At 40.9% G+C, this 19,828-nt stretch overlaps 1 protein-coding gene across 9 annotated transcripts in view; it reads left to right on the top strand.

The window, feature by feature from the left end:
• Positions 1-7,723: 7,723 nt before the first annotated feature.
• ANKHD1 (ankyrin repeat and KH domain containing 1) overlaps positions 7,724-19,828 on the top strand; it is a 134,480-nt gene continuing 122,375 nt past the window's right edge. For 5 of the 9 annotated variants that reach the window (XM_061586928.1, XM_061586912.1, XM_061586896.1 and 2 more), the window contains exon 1: positions 7,725-8,295. In XM_061586928.1, coding sequence (XP_061442912.1) covers positions 7,999-8,295 — 297 coding nt within the window. In that variant the 5' untranslated portion in view covers positions 7,725-7,998. Of the gene's footprint in view, positions 8,296-8,778; positions 8,851-19,828 lie in introns of those variants that run through there. The other 4 variants (XM_061586887.1, XM_061586869.1, XM_061586903.1 and 1 more) reach the window with 3 other exon arrangements.

The following is a 19,828-nucleotide window of genomic DNA, read 5'->3' as shown; positions in this document are numbered from 1 at the left end:
AATTATAACAAATAACAATTGATTTTTCTGATAGAATGCTACTTGATTATCAGGTTACCAGATAATCGCAAACTGTTATATAGCCATTTATGATCACCAGATTGATTTGTCAAATGGATGTTCGAGGGATAACCAAAGTGGTAACCTCCATGTGTTGCACTTAAAATTCCCATCACCCCTAGCCAACCTGGCCAATTGTCACAGATGATGGGAGCTGTAGTCCACAATTTCTGGAGAGCACCACTTTGGTTACTCCGGGATATTCAGTCCTTCCTCCAGGTTGCTGAAGAGTACAATGATGATATAGGTTAGTTAGTTATTAGATTTATATCCCACCCTTCCTCCCAAAAGGAGCCTGTATCTTCGAGACATGCTTTCTGCTACAGAATAGGAAATGTTGCCTCTTTCGTTTGAGTTCAGATCCCAGCCTCAAAATCCAGGTATTTCCTGGGAATCGCTGAACTATGGCATTTGCTCCCACAAGTAGTAGTGGTGGTGGCCTCCAACTTGGGTGGCTTTAAATGAGGACTGGTCAAATTCATGGAGGATAAGGCTATCAAAAGCTGCTAGCCATTATGTCTATGCTCTGCCTGTCCCTGAACACCAGTTGATGGAAACTGCAGAAGAGGAGAGTGCTGTTGTGCTCGGGTCCAGCTTGCAGGCTTCTCATAGGCACTGCTCTTATCGGCCAATATCAGAACACGATACTGGACTAGATGGGCCATTGGCCTGATCCAGCAGTGAAATCTGCTTACATGACAGATTTGTTCATCTTCTCAATAAACTGAATTGAAATGAAATTGTCTAGATTTTGGGACTGCATGAATGGTTGGCGTGTACATGGTATTATTGATGTATATGCAGTATGAGCACAGCGTATGTGTGAATCTAGATGAAGTAAAAAGGAATGCATACATGGGCATCCATAGGAGGGGCAAGAGGGCAGCTGCGTCCACCCCCCTTCATGAACCATAATCCTGATTCCAGCTTTGGGGGGGGGGAGTAGTTCGAAGCATTTGTAGAACTTGAGATATGAGGCAAAACGTGTAGGCACTATTCTCCACATTTGTTTTGTGAGAAACTAGCCTGCTCCCACCTTTCAGTTTTTAGCCAATGAATGAAGTCATAGCAACGACTGACATTTAGGAACGGTCTAACCAATGAGAGAAAGAGAGAGCTAGAGTGCAACTCCCACTATCTTGGCTCTTGAGGAGTGATTGCTGCACACGGAAAACAATTCAGGTATCCAGGAGTTTAGTTTAGCTGCAATTGGGGAGTAACAACAAACAAACAAAAAGTAGCAGCAGAGACAGCAGTTCATGATCATTCTAACTCAGGTCTTATTTCATGCAAAAATGTGGGGTTTTTTCCTGAGCTTGTAAACATTTTTACAAGCTCAGTGTCAACGCAGATAAAATCCATCCTCACTATAATAATATTGGAGGGGAAGGACTGTGGCTGAGAGAATGTGGGTTATGCCAGCTCTGCAAAGTAAACTAAGGAAGGAGGGAGATAATATATGACAATCTTGAAGGGTAGTCTAATGTTGTTAACCTAGCAGGTTGTGTGTCTGTTTTTAGGAATTGCAGTGGGGAGGGGGCTGTGAAGCTGACTGTAGCAGCAGTAAACATAAGAACATAAGAGTCTGCTGGATCAGGCCAATGGCCCATCTAGTCCAGTATCGTGTTCTGATATTGGCCGATAAGAGCAGTGCCTATGAGAAGCCTGCAAGCAGGACCCGAGCACAACAGCACTCTCCTCTTCTGCAGTTTCCATCAACTGGTGTTCAGGGACAGGCAGAGCATAGACATAATGGCTAGCAGCTTTTGATAGCCTTATCCTCCATGAATTTGACCAGTCCTCATTTAAAGCCACCCAAGTTGGAGGCCACCACCACTACTACTTGTGGGAGCAAATGCCATAGTTCAGCGATTCCCAACATGGGCGGTAGCGCCCCCCTGGGGGGCATTAAAGCCTTTCAGGGGGCATTGGCATGACTGCAAACTTTAGGGGGGCGTTTGGGTTCATTTGGCGGTCTGATGCGACTGTTGAAGCATTTAAATTTAATTTTATTTAATACACAAATCATTAATTTTTAAACTGTTTTGTCCCCAGTTAGAATGTATTTAATAGTCTCAATTCATGGAAATAACACTATAAATAGCGTGTGCTCTTTACTAAAGAAATTCGGAATAGCGGCCAGTGTCATATCAAGGAATGGGGATATTAGCCACGCCCCGGCACTAGGTAATGTTCCAATGCTGTCTTGAGGGATGTTGGAACCAATCACGAGAGAGTGTTTGATAAGCTGGGTGTATTGGTGGAGGGCGCATTCTTCAAAAGGATGAGCACCGTGTGCAAACGGGTGACGCAGACAGTCAGTTATTTGCTGGTTTTCTTCAGGAATGGGACACACTCGCTACCCGTTGTTTCTGTGATGTTTAAATGAACTTGTTTAATATAAAAATGCGGGTAAACTGAATGAGTTTGTTGTTAAGTATATTAAGTATAATAGGAAGCATTGGCATATACTTAATCTGAGGGGGGCACTGGGCACAAAAAGATTTTGCAACGGGGCGTTGGGTTGAAAAAGGTTAGGTAACGCTGCTATGTGCTGTGTGAAGAAGGGCTTTTTGTGTGTGTTCTGATTCAGTCAGCTTCATAGGATGGCCCAAAGTTCTAGTGATATTATGAGAGTGAAAAAACATTTTATCAGTTCACTTTCTCCACACCATGCATAATTTTATATACCCCCATAGTGTATCCTCTTATCTTTTCTCTAAACCAGAGGTTCCCAAATTGTGGTCCGCAAGCTTCATTCAGGTGGCCTGTGGCATGTCTTACAATTTGAATTCTATAGAATTCTATGGAATTCAAATTGTAATACAATAAAGTACAAGAAATAAAAAAAGCAATGCAAAGACAATTAAAAGTCATACAGCATCTAGCACATTACAATGGCTACAGCAGGCAGAAAAAAATAATAATCAAGTAGTCCACCAAGATCCTTGGCAATTTTCAAGTGGTGCAGGGGGAAAAAAGTTTAAGAATCACGGCTCTAAACTAAAGCCTAAATGTTGTAACCTTTTATCATAGGGGAGTTGCTCTGTCTCCTTGAACATTTTAGTTGCCCTTTCCTAAACTTTTCCCTGAAATGAAATTGACTGCGTTCAAGTCGATCCCAACTTATGGCTACTCTATGAATAGGGTTTTCATGGTAAGCGGTATTCAGAGGGGGTTTCCCATTGCCTCCCTCTGGGGCTAGTCCTCCCCAGCTGGCTAGGGCCTGCTCAGCTTGCCACAGCTGCACAAGCCAGCCCCTTCCTTGTCCGCAACTGCCAGCTGGGGGGCAACTGGGCTCCGTGGGACTCTGCAGCTTGCCCACGGCTACACAGGTGGCAGGACATGTAACCCCTGAGCCACTCACTGTGGGGGTGATCTTTAGCTGGCCCTTGACACCCAGGAGACATGAGCGGGGATTTGAACTCTCAGGCTCTGGACTCCCAGCCAGGCTCTCCTCCCCACTCTGCTATATCAGCTGTTAGAAACCTTTCCAAGCTCCACAATATCTTTTTCTGAGGTGACCAAAACTGCATAGAGTATTTCAAATGTGGTTGCACCTTAGATTTCTGTAACTGCATTATGATATTGGCAGTTTTATTTTCCTTTCCTTTCGTAATGATTCCTAGCATGGATTTTGCCTTTTTCACAGCTGCCGCAGAAGATTGGGACAGTGCAGTTAATTAAGGGCTGGAGGTAGTAAAGAAAGCCAAGAAAAGAACTAAGGGTTTCAGTGGTCTGGAGGCCAGGGCCACCTGTAGATGGACAGAAGGACAATCCATTGACAACCAATGGACAGGTAGACCCAGAGCACAAGTTTCTCACAGAACAGGCCTCACCACCACTCAGTCACTAGATCTACCAGAAATGGTAGACCTTTTCTGTGAAGATACTTATATATATACACATATATGTATGTATTAGGAGTGTTCACTTTGCCCTTCCCCCCCCAAAAAAAAATTATGCGGAGTACTCATACCCATGAGTGCATGTACTGTGAGATTTTATTTGTATGTTTGTTGTGGGGAAAGCAAGAAAGCAAAGTTCTACTTAAATGTATTGGAGTGTGCCAAGTGTACTGTGTATGTGTGACACTGTAGAGCAAGAAGGCTACATGGAATACATGAATATGAGAATGTATGTGGGAAGTAGGGATGAAACTGGAGAATCAGGAATTGCATTTGTATATGTGAGAGCACATTTCCAGCATTCATTGTCGCTTCATGTTAAGAGATAATTTGCATAAAAGCTTGTAAATATTCCCGCAGATTTCTATAACAAGTAGAATAATTCATTTTTATCTGACATCCCATAATTAATTAGCAATTGTTCATTCAAACAATTTGCAGCAGACATAGCTTAGTTTTAGTGACACTGCAAGTAAGGCTTAAAAAGCATCAGATGTAACCGAGCTTTGCCACACTGGTCTATAAATTTATTTTTATTTATAAAATAATTGTTATCCTGCCTTTAGGCCCTACATCCAAGGTGGCTCACAGTCACACATTTAAAACATAATACACCAAAATAAATAAATAAACCAGAGCTAAATACAAGGAAATGGAAATGGACTGCCTTCAAGTCAATGCCGACTTATGGCGACCCTATGAATAGGGTTTTCATGGTAAGTGGTATTTAGAGAGGGTTTACCATTGCCTTCCTCTGAGGCTGAGAGGCAGTGACTGGCCTAAGGTCACCCAGTGAGCTTCATGGCTGTGTGGGGATTCGAACCCTAGCCCAACACACTAACCACTACGCCACACCGGCTCTCTAAATACAAGAGGCAACTAAAACAGCTCACAGCAGCAAGGGAAAAGACTACAAAAAAGCCTTTCCTCCTCCTGCTGCAGAATGCTGAAAAACCAACAAAAGAAAGGGCCATCCAAGTCTCACAAAGTAAGGAGCTCCAACCTTGAGGCTCGGATCACATTGTCAGTCAGAACCACTTATTTTGAAAACTTCCCATATGTGTAATTATCAATGCTGTACCATAATAGTCAATGGTGCATTCGGTAAGAGCTGACCCTTTCTCTCCACCCTGAAGAGAGGTAATCAGTCTCTTTAAAAGGGTGCAAATTCCTTTTCCTTTGACACTTCTGTCCCCTATGGCAGATTTTGTGGGTGGATGTAGCCATGAGGCAGGCAGCCGACTAACCCTGTGAACCAGAATACCATCGACACTGCTCTGGGTATAAATGCCAACTGACCCTATTTCCTGATAACTACCTCTGGTAAAGCATTGTCTCTTCTGAGAAAAGTCCACTGATGGCATTTACTCCAAAAGTAAGTTCGCACATGGGCTGTAGCTGAGCGAACTCAATACCCAGCATCTTCAGGTACAGCCGAGAAAGACCTCTGCTGAACTGCTGGAGAACCACTGCTAGTCAGTGGAGACAGTACTGAGCTTGATGGACCAATGATCTTGCTACTTACGTTCAAGACAGCAGCCATGATTTCTTGCTCTGAAATGAAAGAGAGGCAAGACAGCTTCTCAAGTTTTTCTCTTTTGTTGTTAAAAGGCTGCAATCCTGTGCACGCTTACTTCAGGTTAAATATGCATAGGATCAGGCTGCCAGCTGGAATCTTATTAAACATTCCTAAGTTTTGTAAAGAAAAATAGTAGTCATCACTTCACTAGCACACTCTACTCCCGAAGTCAGTACAGGACTAGCTATCACAGATCAGTGTTTTTTAAACAGTGAGCTGCCATCAGTGGGCCGTGGACCCCTTCCTGTTGGGCCTTAATGCCACAGCCTGCCCAGTGCCTCCTCACTTGCCTGCACTGCTTGCCTGCACTGTCTCCTAGTTGTGTGCCAAAGCCTTTTGGTTGGACTAATGCCAGTACCAGCACCTTCTTGAATGCTGAGTAAAGGTGGCTGGGAGACAGAGACATTCAGAGGGAGAGTGGGGAAGGAAGGTCTCCCTCCCGAGGGGAAAGGGCCAGAGGAGGTGTTGAAAGAAATAAAGTGAAAAACTGGTGGGGTGGGGGGAGGGGAGAGAATAAGGTCAATTTGAGTGCTAAAGGAGGATGGCAGAAGAAATTATAGGAAATGGGTAAAAATACTTTGAGAGGCATGTGGGGTGGGAAGGGAATAAGTAGAGCTTCTGGATCAGCAAATTCTGCATAAAATGGAGTGGCTGAGTCACAATACTTTCAGAGCAAATGTCTGTGCTTAGCTTGGGAAATCTGAACTATGGAATTCCTTGCCACAAGAAAAGCACTGTGGCACAGAATTTAGCAATTTCCAAAGATGGATTAGATATCAATAGAACATGTGATTGCCAGCTGATTACACCAATCTCTGCCTCCATCTGCCACCACTACTTTGTAACTAATGGGCCTCAGTAACTTTCAGCCATTTCAAGTAGGGTACAAAGTTTGAGAGCCCTAGGGGTAGATTGCAATGTGTAACAGGTGGAGAATAGGGCTTTAGCTCATCAGCAAAGAGCATGCATAAGATCCCAGGATCATGTCTTGGATTTTTTGTAAGAGTGTCTCCAGCAGCACGATTGGGGAAGACCTATCCCCAAAATCTTGAAGATTCACGTTCAGTCAGAGAAGACAATACTGTGCTAAATGGTCCAGTGGTTGTGGTATAAGGCAGCTTCTTATTGTCAGAGACTGTATTTCAGTGGTACAGCACATTCTTTGAATGCATGTTTCATGTTCAGCCTCCCACATCCCCACTCAAAAGGATCCCAGGTAGTCAGCCCTATGCCAGAGGCCTTGGTGAGCTGCTGCCAGTCAAAGGCGTGGGAACCTGCAGGCCTCCAGAGGTTGTTGGATTCCATCAACCCTGACTACTGGCCTTGTTAGCAGATGATGGGAGTTGGAGTCCAATGTCCTCTGGAGGGTCACAGGATACTCATCCCTGGAAAGATCAATGGGAGCGTCACAGTTAACATATTTGATGTGTAGAGTGGAGGTGGGCTCTGGTTATGACCTAGTAATAACAGGGGTGTGCTTTAGGCACACAACAATCTTGTTTTTCATCTGTGAAATGTCCTCACTTTCCATCACTTGGGGCAAGACCTTCAAGGGCCATCTGTCCTCACCTTTGTAAGGCACACTCAGAATCAGAGGTGCAAATCAACTTCACTCTGCTTCAGGTAACCTTGGGAAAGTCCAACAATGCCGAGATTGAAACACCTATGAATTTGAATGGCAAACTACACAAAATGGCAACTCGGAAGCTTTACTGTGGGATGGAGGTTGGCTGAGAATCAGACCTCTAGTCTCAATGACTGACGTACGTTTCATCCAATCACTTTCTGGATACGGAGTGGTTTGTGAAGGGATAGACAGACAGGTGGACTGTTACAGGTTGACCTTAAAATCAATAGACACACCTTCCTTCCAATCAATACAGGGTGTTTTGAAGTGGGGGAGTCTGATCTTTCCGACCGAGACCTTTACTCGAAAGGGAGATAGGTGGGAACGAAAAGAAACCGTAAGCCAATCACGCGCCGCCAAGAGGAGTACGGTATGATTGATGTATAGTTTATATAATCAAACTTAAGAGCATCTTGAATGACAGTTTTGATGTCCATTCAGATAACAGAGTTCGAGAATAGTACTTGATTGACAAATCAGTTGTCTAATAATATCGAAGCACTTTCAGGAAGCGAGTGCACAAGACTTAAGGTGGTGGGCGGGCAGTCTAAACCGCCTCAACGTGCACTCTCAAAGTATCTTGCTGGTGGGAGGGTGAAGGAGCTCGTGACGAAGGCATAGAGTGACGGTTATTTTGTCCAATAGAGCTGGGCCATTGGGCAAGCACGGCCAATGGAAACAGCGAAATGGGTTGGTGAGAGCATTGCGGTGGCTGCGGGTTAGGTAGGGTGTGAGAAGTTAGTGGCGCTGCTGCTGCTGTGAGGGGACGGAGACGGCGTTTCCCCCTCCCCTCCTCACACGGCTTAAGCTTGGATCAGCGCGCGATGCTCACGGACGGTACGACCGCCCCGACCCCCGCCGGCGATGAGGAGATAGACTCGGTGACGCCCCGTGCTGCCCCGGCCGCCATCGTTGAGGCCTCCACGGCCGGGCCTACCCGGCTGGGGTTGCGGACCGTACGTTTCTTTGGAGAGGCCGGGCCCTGTGGGCCGGCAGGGCCGGCAACAACTTCGGGAGAGGCCGGGGCTGCCGCCGCCGCCCTCGACTTTAAACTGGCGGCCGCCGTGCTGAGAAGCGGGGGCGGCGGCGGGTCCGGCAGCGACGAGGACGAGGTGTCTGAGGTGAGAGGCAGGCCTTCGCTCCCGCCAGGCTGTCCGCGGAGGAGGAGGAGGGGCCGGAGGGTGCCGTCTCGAACGGAGCTCCCTCCCGCGCTTGGGTACCAGCCCCGCCCGTCAGGTTGCAGAATCTTTCCTGCAGGCCGGCCCTGGAATAAAGGAGGGTGGAGACCCACCCAGATGCCCCCCCCGCCTGCCTCCCTGCTTTTAATGTGAAGAGTGCTGCGTTCTCCTCCTCCTTCTCTTTCTTTGTTCGTTGTGTGGGTAAAAAATAACTAAAGAGAAGACAAACATTGAGGTTCGCATGTCCCGTCTCATTGCCCCCCCTCCCCGTACCTGCTTCGGTCTGGATGATGGCGGAAGCAATCTTCCTTTCTGCCGTACCGTCCTCCTTCCTTCCTGTCCGCGCCTGCAAGGAGTTATTTTATTATGGAAAGTGTTGCTAAGTTAATATCTCCTTAAGGCCGGCGTGAGAGATTGGTGGGAATAATAAATCTAATTTTTATGTTTTCACCAATCTTTTTGACAGCAATTTTGTTTGGGTCTCAGAGTTTTGCTGTGGTAGGTATATCGTGATGGTTTTTTATTCCAGGTGTGCATTTTGCTTGCATGAGTGTTTAACTTTATCTTTACATTAAAAATGAAGACACAATTATGTTAGAAATCTACTTACAAAACAACTGGAAGTTTTGTGAAGTCACACTTGATTTGTACCTTTATATATTTGTGTCATATTCCCCGTTCAATCTTAAATATGTCATAGTCACAATAGAGGGTTATGTGCAAATCCTCTTTTTCCTTCATTTACATGTTATTTCTGTTCCTGACACAACAGTAAATTTGAAAGAAATTATTTTTTACTACAGCATTTACAGTAAGATTGGTAATATTCAGTTGCTCCATTTCCTGTGGTGAAGAAGAATTGCCTTCAGGCATCTGGGAGAAATTTGCTGGTTCTCTGAGGGGGGGCTGCTGTAAGGTGGGCTTGCAAAAATTGCATGTTCAGCCTATAAAGCTTGATCAGTTGTCCCTATTGATATAAATGTTAGAAGGAAATTTACTGTTTTTTTAGTATTGGGGTATTTCTGTTGTAACTTCTTGGGTTATTTTAATTTTTTCCTTTAGAAGGTCTCTTGGAAACTTTCTCACAACTTCATTTGGTTGGAATAAATAAAGCAAATAAATAAATAAGCTGCAAGTGCTTTTAAACTAGAATAATGCAGGTAATTTTAATAGTAACTGTGAGATGTGTAATGTGGTTCTGAAGGCACTTCTGTGTAGTGTATTGGATGCTATTGGAATTCCAAGAGACCAGTTTTTCAATTGGAAATAAGTTTCGAGCCCTCATAATTGCATACTTTTTTGGGGGAAAGTTTTCAGATCATTTTTGCCTGGATACTTTGCACATATGGCATTTAAACACACTTTGGAAAGATGAATCATAGCTCAGAAGGAGCTTAGTCTAAATAGTGGGTGAAGTAAAGGGAGGGAGGATGTAATGGAGAAATTTGTATTTTGAAGTAGAAGAAGTGAATCTCACTCCCTTACCTTTGTGGCTGTACATGTCTGTCACTTAGTGCTTCTCTCTTTGAAGCTCTGAAACTGTCCTGTTTCAGCATTTCTATCATCGAGGAATTCTTCCCACATTAATTTGTTTTCAGAGGATCCTGTGCATATCTTCTGCAAAACACCAGTTTACTGCAGTCCAAACAGCACATGCTCCAGATGTGTGTCAGAGTGTTTTAGCGGGTCTGTTCGGCCTAACCATTGTAAGTCCATTGAGGGCAAAATGAGATGTAACTGTGGCAGACTTGTTTTGGATCTGGCCAAGAAAATTGAATTTTTGTGACTGCCTCTTACCTTCCCCTTCCACCAGACACTTCTCTCCCTATCTCTTCCAGCGTTGATATTTGGCTGAGAAGAACTAGGGCAACAAACACTGGGTAGGTAAGCCATATGTGGGGGGAAGTTTTAAACCTCTCTCCCTCCTGGCAATCCATATTCCTCTTCTTGATCTATAACTTCAACTCCTTGCTATATATATATATATGTGATTTCGCTCCTCTGAACATGTTTGCTGTCATATTTTAGCAACGAGAGTGTGTCCTAGAACACTTTCAACAGTTTAGTCTGGTTGTACATTAGAGGGGCAGATTGCTAATGAATAAGCTGTTTTCAGGGAAATCTTGTCTGCTGTTTACTGATCATCTTATTGAAGAAACTTATGAGCTGCTGCTTCCAAAGAACCCAGGGTTACCCTCAATGTAGTTAGAAAAACATTGCCTTAATATAATGAGTTTATTTTTTCCCTAATCTTACTCACCACCCAGTCCATCTCCCCTTAGTTTCTATCCTAATAATAAATATTGTACAACAATTACAATATTTTTTATCCACTGGAGCTTTCATAGAATATGTTAATCAAAATATGATATAAGTTACATAAATCACTTGCATGTAGAAGCTAATTTAATTGCAGCACACATATGATGTCCTTCTACTGAACAGGCTGCTAACCATTTGATGTAGAAAGGTTTTTGTGGAGTTAAATATACCGTTATGGACAGAAAAACATGTTTGGTTGTAAGGTTTTGCAAATGGAAAAACATTTTCCATAATGTAGGAGAAGTGATAATTCCCATTTAGTTCGAAAGTCTTCTATGGTATACGTTGAGGAAAAAAGAAAATATTGAAACTGAAACATGGCCTGAGCAGTTTCAAGAAAATAATGTCAGTTGTACTGAATCAAATGGAGAAGAAGTGGTTCCTGAAATTCATACTTTTTTTCTTTGCAGTCTTGAGGATGGTTTGGAAAGCAAAGGCAGAGAGCAGAAATGCATTATTTGAAATGTTTTTAGGAAAATTGTACTTGCATGGAATGGGTAAGAAATTTAAGGGAACTATATTTGTGTTTTGAGGGAAAAATAGGAGTTTTTGATGGTCATGAACGAGTAGAAGGAAGTGATGTGTATTGTGGGAGTGGGTGGGAGTCCCTGTCAGTGGAGGCCTGGCTTCATAGTATCAGGGGTGGAAGGTAATACTGCGCTGCTTATGAAGGTGAATAGAAACTGTTCACTTGCATGGGAGAACATAAATGGCTCCATTTTTAAAAAAAATTCAGTGGCTCCCACTGAGTTCTGGGGAAAATTGTTGTTTATGGCAGGGTATGGCACCAGTGAAGAGCAGAATAAAGTTGCAATCTTAATATTGCTTACCTGGGGGGTAAATCCCATTGAATTCAATTGGACTTACTTCTGTGTAAACATGGTCAGGATTGCACTGTAATTACTGGTGCGTACATTTTGATCTAAACGTTATGAAATGAGTAGATACGTTACTCTCAGTGTTGTTAGCATGATATACTTTCTGTGAATGTGCATTAAACATTTACAGTTGGAATTCTAGAGTAATCTTGTACCAGGGATCTTTGTTTATACCCTAGTTTGTGTGATCATCTGATGCTTTATGAACCATGATGCCTCTCCACTTCTTCTGTTGTGTGGCATTATTGGTGTTAACATCATGGCTTGTATTAAACTGGAGCTCCTTATTATGTCTCTTGTTTTTGTTTTAATATTATGTTTTAATATTATGTGATATTAATATAACAAGAGACTGTTATATCAGCTTTGGGGGTTACTTTTGTATATTTTGGCTTGAGCTTTATTGTTAGAACTTTATGCTCATTTACATTTTGATGATACATTTTTTTTAGTGTTGTAGTGATTGTTGTTTTTATTATGTATTGTTATGCCATAGTATTTTGACTGTTTGTTTATGTAAACTGCTTTGAGTACAGACAATTTGTGGAAAATGCGGTATATAAATACATTGACTATTGACTGTCTCTTGATAACAAACCAGGAAAACAACGTGCAAGGATTACCAAAGTCATGCTGGTAGACAGATTATAATATAGGGGCGAGGGCAAGCTGAAAAGGCATTCTAATCTGCTGAGGTTCTGCTGGCTAGATATTTATCTCCAATTCATCTTCTCCCCTTAAATTATGGATTTATTGTTTTAAAATCTATGAGAGTGTTCTGGTCTCTGGCCTCAGTTTTCTTCATTCAGATGTAGATTGCATTACTACAGTTCTATCAAAAACCCAGAAAATTGAAAAAAAAAACACCCAGTTTTTTCCACGTTTTTTCTGGGTCTTCACATCTCTATTTCTATCTGGATTCAGTTAACAATGTAGTGACTGTTGGTAGGTTAGGTGGCTGGGGATAGTTATCACATGGGATTCAGATACCCTTGGATACTCATTACTCATATCCTTGGATACTCATTCATAGTTTTATGGTGGTGTTACTCAAATTCATCTGATGAGAAGGCTGCAACCATTGATTTATGGACCTAATTATTAATATTTCTCTATCCTTAAGGATAAATTACTGGAGTGCACTTAGCCCAGGGGTTGCCCTTGAAGACTTTTTGACAACTGTAGGTAGTGCAGAAACTTTGATACTTATGGTATGATGTAGCTAGGAGCATGATATGATTGGCTTTCATTCTTAAGCATATAGTGTGCCAAGCAGGGCTGTGGAGTCAGTACGCCAGACCTTCGACTCCAACTCCTCTATTTTTCTACTGTCCAACTCCTACTCCTTCATAAATGGCAAATGTATAACTAGTAATAACAAATTTACTGTAATAAAATGGTAGGACAAGGCATTTCATCACCACCACGTGAATCCAGAGCTTAGAAAAGTTTCTTTTTTAAACTACAACTCCCGACAGCCCTAGGGATTGGGCTCGTGGGAGTTGTAGTTCAAAAAAAGTAACTTTTCCAAGCTCTGGATTCACGTGGTGCTGGTGATGAAATGCCTTGTGCTACCATTTTACTACAGTAAATTTGTTATTACTAGTTAATATACATTTTCCATTTATGAAGGAGTCAGAGTTGGAGTCGGTACATTTCTACCGACTCCACCCAGAATTGCTCCTGACTCCACAGCCCTGGTGCCAAGGACCTCACATGATTGAAAATAGATGCAAAATCCCTTGATAACCATTTTATCTGTATGGAAATAGATATAGATATTTCCAAATAATTTTAGAGATCTCCCTTTAATCAATGCATATGAATTATAGATGGGGTACATGAAATAGCCTGTTGAAGTGAAGAGAAAGGCATTTTCGTATCGTAACAACTTTCATATTCAGTCAGTAAGGGCTAACTACATCTTTGGGGTTCTTGTAACAACCATTCGTTTTCCATACTATATCAGCAGTGTTTATTTTTCTTAAATAAAAGAGCTTCAGAGGCGATTGAAATAAGATCTTTGAAAGTTTTCTGTAAGACTTATGCTGATTGAGTAGATTTTGGTCTATTTAATGCATTTCCACAGCTTCAGAATTGTTGGCAAAGTCCCTTCCTTGCTGTGTCTTGTGCCTGATGAGAGAACACGTTACCTGTTCTGTTGAATAAAACTTAACAACATTTCAGATCCAGAGAACTTACAGACATGTAAATTTTCTGAAAAATTCTGAATTGAAAATAGTTCCAGTGCCTAAAATGATTGGGACCTGATTTAATATGTTTCATGATGGCTAAAGTTCTCAGTTTTGCTTACAGTATAAATCTAATGTTTTCCAATAACAAAAAGTATTGGAACTGAAATATTTGATTAGGGGTCAAAAATGCAATAAAATGCACATAATGTGTTTTAAATGTTCTATTCAAACATATTCAAAACTTTACTTGGAAATTATTTCTTTTGGAATAGTTGTACCTGTTAAGACATGTCAAGTCATAGTTGACCCTTACATTGTTCATATTTTAAGAAAAAAGACAATGAAAACTCTTAATATAATTTATATAAATTAACGGTTAACATCACTTCTGTGTATGTATACTTCCTTGGAATAGTTGCCTGAAAAATGTAAATTATTGCTTGACCATTGCCTTTTGTTTTCATTCATCATATTAAAAATTACTTTAGAAATAGAATTAAAAAAAAATCCTCTCCCATCATTGCAAAACTTGTTGAAACAGTAATAGCTCTTTGGAGCTAATCATTCTATTATTTATTGATTTTATTTAAAATGTTTATATTCCACCCTTGTACCCTACAATGGGGCACCCAGGGTGGCTCACAATGCCATCATATACAGTAAATAAGAACACAAAAATATTAAAATAGTCAGGTTAAACTAGTCAGTTCAATTGTTAGTCTGAAAGCAAAATTCTTATACCCTTCTCTCATTGATAACATTTCACCAAAGTTGCAAAATCTAATCTTCAAAAGAAGTTATACTTGACCCATACTGAATCCTATTCTGTGAACAATATTTTTAATTCCTTGGATCAAACTTAAGATCAATTGGAATAATTAGCAAAGAAAACCTTTGCAGACATTATGCTTTGGCTTGCTTAATCGATCCAACTTAGCGTGTCCTTTTTGGAGTGCAATCCCTCACCCTGGCTACTTGAACTTCCTTTCTATCCAGTTGGTTCCAAATCTTAGAGAGAATCCTGGCTACTATTACGTGCCAAAGTAATGTTTAATGATGTTTAGGGCCAGCAGGGCAAGGGTTGGAGAAACTAGTTGTGCACCAGGGATGGGTGAGGAACAGTAGTGTGCTAGCTTGTGACATTACATCTACACTTCCTTAGAATATCCCTGTACTTATTTTGTTATCAAAATAACTCTTAACTCTTTTCATTAATTTGTTTAGGTTTGTCTTTTCTAAATGCTAGAATGAGAGAGATGTAGACTGTCTTGTTCTAATGCATAGCAGGATGAATTACCTGGCTGTACCAAAAAAATGCTGCTGCTGCTATTGTTAGGCGGTGATATAAAATATTTGTCATTGCCATTTGCTTTTGTTTCATAATAATGCTTTCATTTTTTTCTAGTTTTTGGCCCAGGGTAGTTTACAAAAGTCAAACCATCATACCTAGTCAATTAAAGCAAGATGAATGCATCCAAAATTATGTTGAGCCTAAGCAAAGTGTTAGAAATACTTCTACTTTGAAACTGTCATCCATCCTGTGTGTATGCACGGCCACAAAATAAGGTACCCATTGGGTAAGCATATTTGCATAGAGAAACCATGTGTGTTGTGTCTCCATAAACAGTAATAGTAAACCTTATTGCATGATCTTCTAATGTTTTAAAGAACTTGCTTCGTTTATTGTCTAGCCTAATGAAGAGTTTTGAAAAACGTGAAAGCTTGTGCACTACTTCAGGACATTTTGGTTGGCCTCATAATGGTGTTGCCCTAATATGAATTAAAGAACACTATAAAACATAGGTTGTATAGGAGATATGGAAGCTGTAATCTCTTCTAAGACTGGGATTAAAAAAAAGCTTAACAAGCTCCTTTTGTTGCTAACTTTTTCAAACAAAAATCTTGCTGAAATTGTTTCTCGTGTGCTTTGGCTGAAAGACATTATAACAGTGAACATCTTGGAAAAAGCATACAAATAGAAAAGTTATTGACCCTCACTGGAAAACTCCTTTCCCTAGTTTGAGAATTGTTACAGCATGTGAAGAAGTTCCACTTTTGTGGCTTTTTATATTTTTAGACATGTCTCTGGCTGCTTGTAGAAATTTCCCCTCACCCATTCTTAAACTGCTTTCAGAAAGGTGTCCCTCTCCCCAAGTGGTGGTGCACAAATTTATACCTAATTTCAGGGTTTTAGCTCAGGAGATCCGTTTCTTATTATATTTATCTTTAATTAGTTTTTTAAAAAAAACCCCAATATTTTAATAATCCATCAAAAACCTCCTCTTGGAAAGGTGGGGGAAGGAAAGAAAGAGGAAAGGAGGATGAAAAGAAGTGTAGGAGATTATGTTGTAGCAATAGGGCAGCGTTCTCTGTGCAGAGTTAACTCCAACCTTGTATTTGTACAGTTTAACCTCAGGCTTGGTTCATAATGAGCTCTATCCATCCCCAGTACTTTCCTTTCCAAGCCTGATGGAAGCAGGTGGGCAGTAATGAGAACTGATAGCAAGACCTCAGGCCCTAGATGCTGGTGTTCATCATACAAGATGTATCAGGAAGCATGGAGTTCTGATGCCTGGAATGCTGTCACGAACACATGTTCCTAATGGGGAGGTCCTCATATCCTGCTGTGCTGCCAATGAAATTAGGAGTACTGTGAGGCTGCACTTCAGAATAGGCTTGGGGGGGGGGGCAAAGAGCATCAATTTAGAATCTTTCCTGTAGAAATAGTTTTTCTGACACAATTCCAAATCAGGCTAGGGGTTGTGGTCACACATTATAAATTTCCAGTGTTTTAATATGAATATTTTGGTTACCAGCACTTCTGTGGAAATCTAGTGTCTGTGTTTTGGAAGCCCATATTGCAGGCATGTGGTATCTCAGAATGAAGTCATTGATAGGGAAAGGTATTCAAATTGGCAGGGCCAGATTCATTTGGAATAAATCAAATACTTATTTCCAGTTGGCTTTTTTTTTAAACACCTTTCTATTTTAACCTTTACATATGTAATCATGTTAAGACCTTTACTTCCTTCAAGTCTATGCTAACTGTGAGAGTGTTGAGCACAACAGTATGAAAGTGTTTCTTAGGTGACTTGTGAATGATTTGATTTGAGGGTCTCCACTTAGACTCTGGAAGGCCCAATTCTATAGCCATTTGAGTGTATTAGTAGCAACTAAGCTGAGGAAGGTGTTCCACAGTTAATTGGAAGGAAAACAAACCCTCAGGTGAGATGTTACACAAAGTGTGTGTGTGTGGGGGGGGAAGAGTTTAGGAGAACTCAGAAGCTTGTCACTATTTTATGACATTTGGGCTGGCCCTAACAAAAATACTTACCAACTCTGGATTTTGGAGGGTTTTTTTATGGACCAGTACTGCTGCTTTTTTGTGTGTGCTTTGGAGAAGACCAAATGTAGCATTCAAGCATAATGTACAACCACAGGAAGATAATTTTCTACCACCTGAAGGTGATCCTTGAATGATGTTTACATCCCCTTCAACCACTAGGTAATACTATACAACTTGGCTTCAGTTGATTGTTTTACCTAGGTCACCATCCAAAATTAATATCTGGCTTTGTTACTATAAAGACCGCCATGTTTCTTTTTCTCTCTAACTAGGAACCTGTGTGTTTCACTTAAAGTATGGGACAGTTCTGGATAATAACTAGGCTTTGTTTTCAAAATGTGGAGCAGTCACCATTGTATCCCAGATTGCTAAAGTTGTAGCCTGATACCTGTAGCACCTAGCAGAAACTTACATATTCAGCCTGCAATCTCCATTTTGGAATTGAGTCTACAATCTGACTTTATGATTACAAAATCCACCCTGATTTTTATATTTGTTTGTTTTTCGTCGCTCCACCTCCTGCCTTTTGTAACAACTTGCCTGAAGAGTTATGGAGAACTCGAAAGCTTGTTATTACTTTGTGACATTTTGGTGATCCTAATAAAGGTGTTGCCCAACTGGATTTTGGAGAAAAATACTTGTGTTTTAAAGAGTATAGAACCTAAGTATCATTGAATCTTCCTTCTTATTCCCCCTCCCTATATGTCCACCAGAGTAATATCTTAGACCAAACCACTCCTTATATATTGAACCATATTTTGCATGTTACAGTGGAAAGGGGGAATGTGTTGGTATGCTACATGGACATTGTATAGGAAGGAAGAATATAGGTTAAGGAACACAAATGCAAATAAAAATACTCTCGTGTATAGCATGGAAAAATGAAAACCCTTCAGGAATTGGAGAGAAATTCCTTTCTAAACCCAGAAATGGCAGTCATACTGAATATCAAATTAAAATCTATCCGAAGTTCCTATGCATAGCAGTCATTGGATAAGATAATCCCCTTATGGATCAGTAGCTGGTTGTCTATCAGGAATCAGAGTAGAAACAAATGGACAGCTCACACAGTGGTTTGGTAAACCATAAGTTCATTGTAAACAAGCAGTGTGCTGGTATACACTGCTGAATAGTGTTCAGTTTGCTGATTCTCTGCTCCTGCCTTATCCGTGCCAGGGAGGACACAAACTAGAGGCCTTGGCTTTACCCTTCATGGTTTGTTTGGTTGAAACAAGCCACGAGTGCTGGTTTTTATGAAATGCAAAAGCAGCCTCTGGTTTGTTTCCTCCCACACTGATCATTCACATTAAATCATAGTTAAATTTAATTATGTGTCAACTGGACCATTTTAAACTATTGTTTAGTGTTGTGTATGAATCAATCCAATGGAGAGGTGGGAGAAGTGAGATCCCTCAAGGATGTGTGTTGGGACCAGTGATTTTGAACTTTAGCTGGAGTTAGGGATGAGCAATGAGGTGGCCAAGTTTACTGATGATACCAAATTCATGGTAGTGAAAACAAAAGGTACTGTGAGGAGTGCTAAAAGAATCTCAGAACTGGATGAATGAGTATTAAAATGGCAAATGCAGTTCAGTGTAAGTATAAAGTGATGCCATGGGGACAAAAATTCCTTTCACGTATATACTGTAGGTGCCTAATCAGGAAAGAGGTCTTAGGGTTCTGGTAAATATAGCTTGATGAAAATACTGATACATTGTGTGGAAGCTATGCAAAAGGTGAATTCCATGTTAGGAATCATAAGAAAAGGTGTGACACTAAAACTACCAATATTGTAATGTTATATGTTTTATGGTCTGATCACATGTACAGTGTACAGTTATGGTTGCCCCAACTTAAAAAGGATATTGTAGAGCTGGAGAAGATGCAGAAAAGGACATGCAAAATAGTCAGGGGGGCTTACCAAAATCTCTCATGAGAGAAGGTTATGTGTGGGGCTTTTTAGTTTGGGGAAAAGGCGAGTTATCAGTGGGGAAGGGACAAGATAGAGGTGTATAAGATCATGCATTGTGTGGGGAAAGTGATAGAAGTTTTCCTTTCTTCCTCATAATACCATAATCTAATGTTGGATAATTGATCATCCAACGAAGCTTAATTGTGGGAGATTCAGGAAAGACAAAAGGGAGTGCTACTACCTACCGTGCATAGTTTAAAGTATGGAATTTGCTACAACAAGTTATGGTGGTAGTCACCAGCTTGGATGGCTTTAAAAGGGGAGTAGACAAATTCATGATGGTTAAGGCTATCAGTGCCTACTAGTTATGGTGGCTATATTATCTTTAGTGTTGGCAGCAGTATGCTTCTGAACACCAGGAGAATGGGATGCTGCAGTAGAAATAAGAGGGTTCTTACATAATGGATGCTGATATGCTGCAACAGAGTGCAGGAATAATTGCAGCTATATCTCAGTTCAGATGTTTTTTTCCTGGTATGGCAAAATACACAAGGGGATGGTACATATGTAACATTTCTGAAAACTCACTGCATTATTTTGCATATTCTGTTTGATCAAGTGATTTAGGCTGTAATCGTAACCCCGTTTACCTGGGAATAAACCCCATTGAATTTAATAGGATTTATTTCTGAGTAGACATGGATAGGATTGTAGCCTTAATGAATAATCATAGTTTGCAGTTACATCTGAACTTCCAAAATATGGCTTGAGTGAGTCTGCAAGCCATTATTTCAAATTACATTGGAGAAAAATACTTGACAAA

The sequence above is a fragment of the Rhineura floridana genome, chromosome 1 (assembly GCF_030035675.1).
Source record: "Rhineura floridana isolate rRhiFlo1 chromosome 1, rRhiFlo1.hap2, whole genome shotgun sequence".
NCBI lineage: Eukaryota > Metazoa > Chordata > Lepidosauria > Squamata > Rhineuridae > Rhineura > Rhineura floridana.
This window is presented reverse-complemented; position numbering and strand designations above follow the sequence as displayed.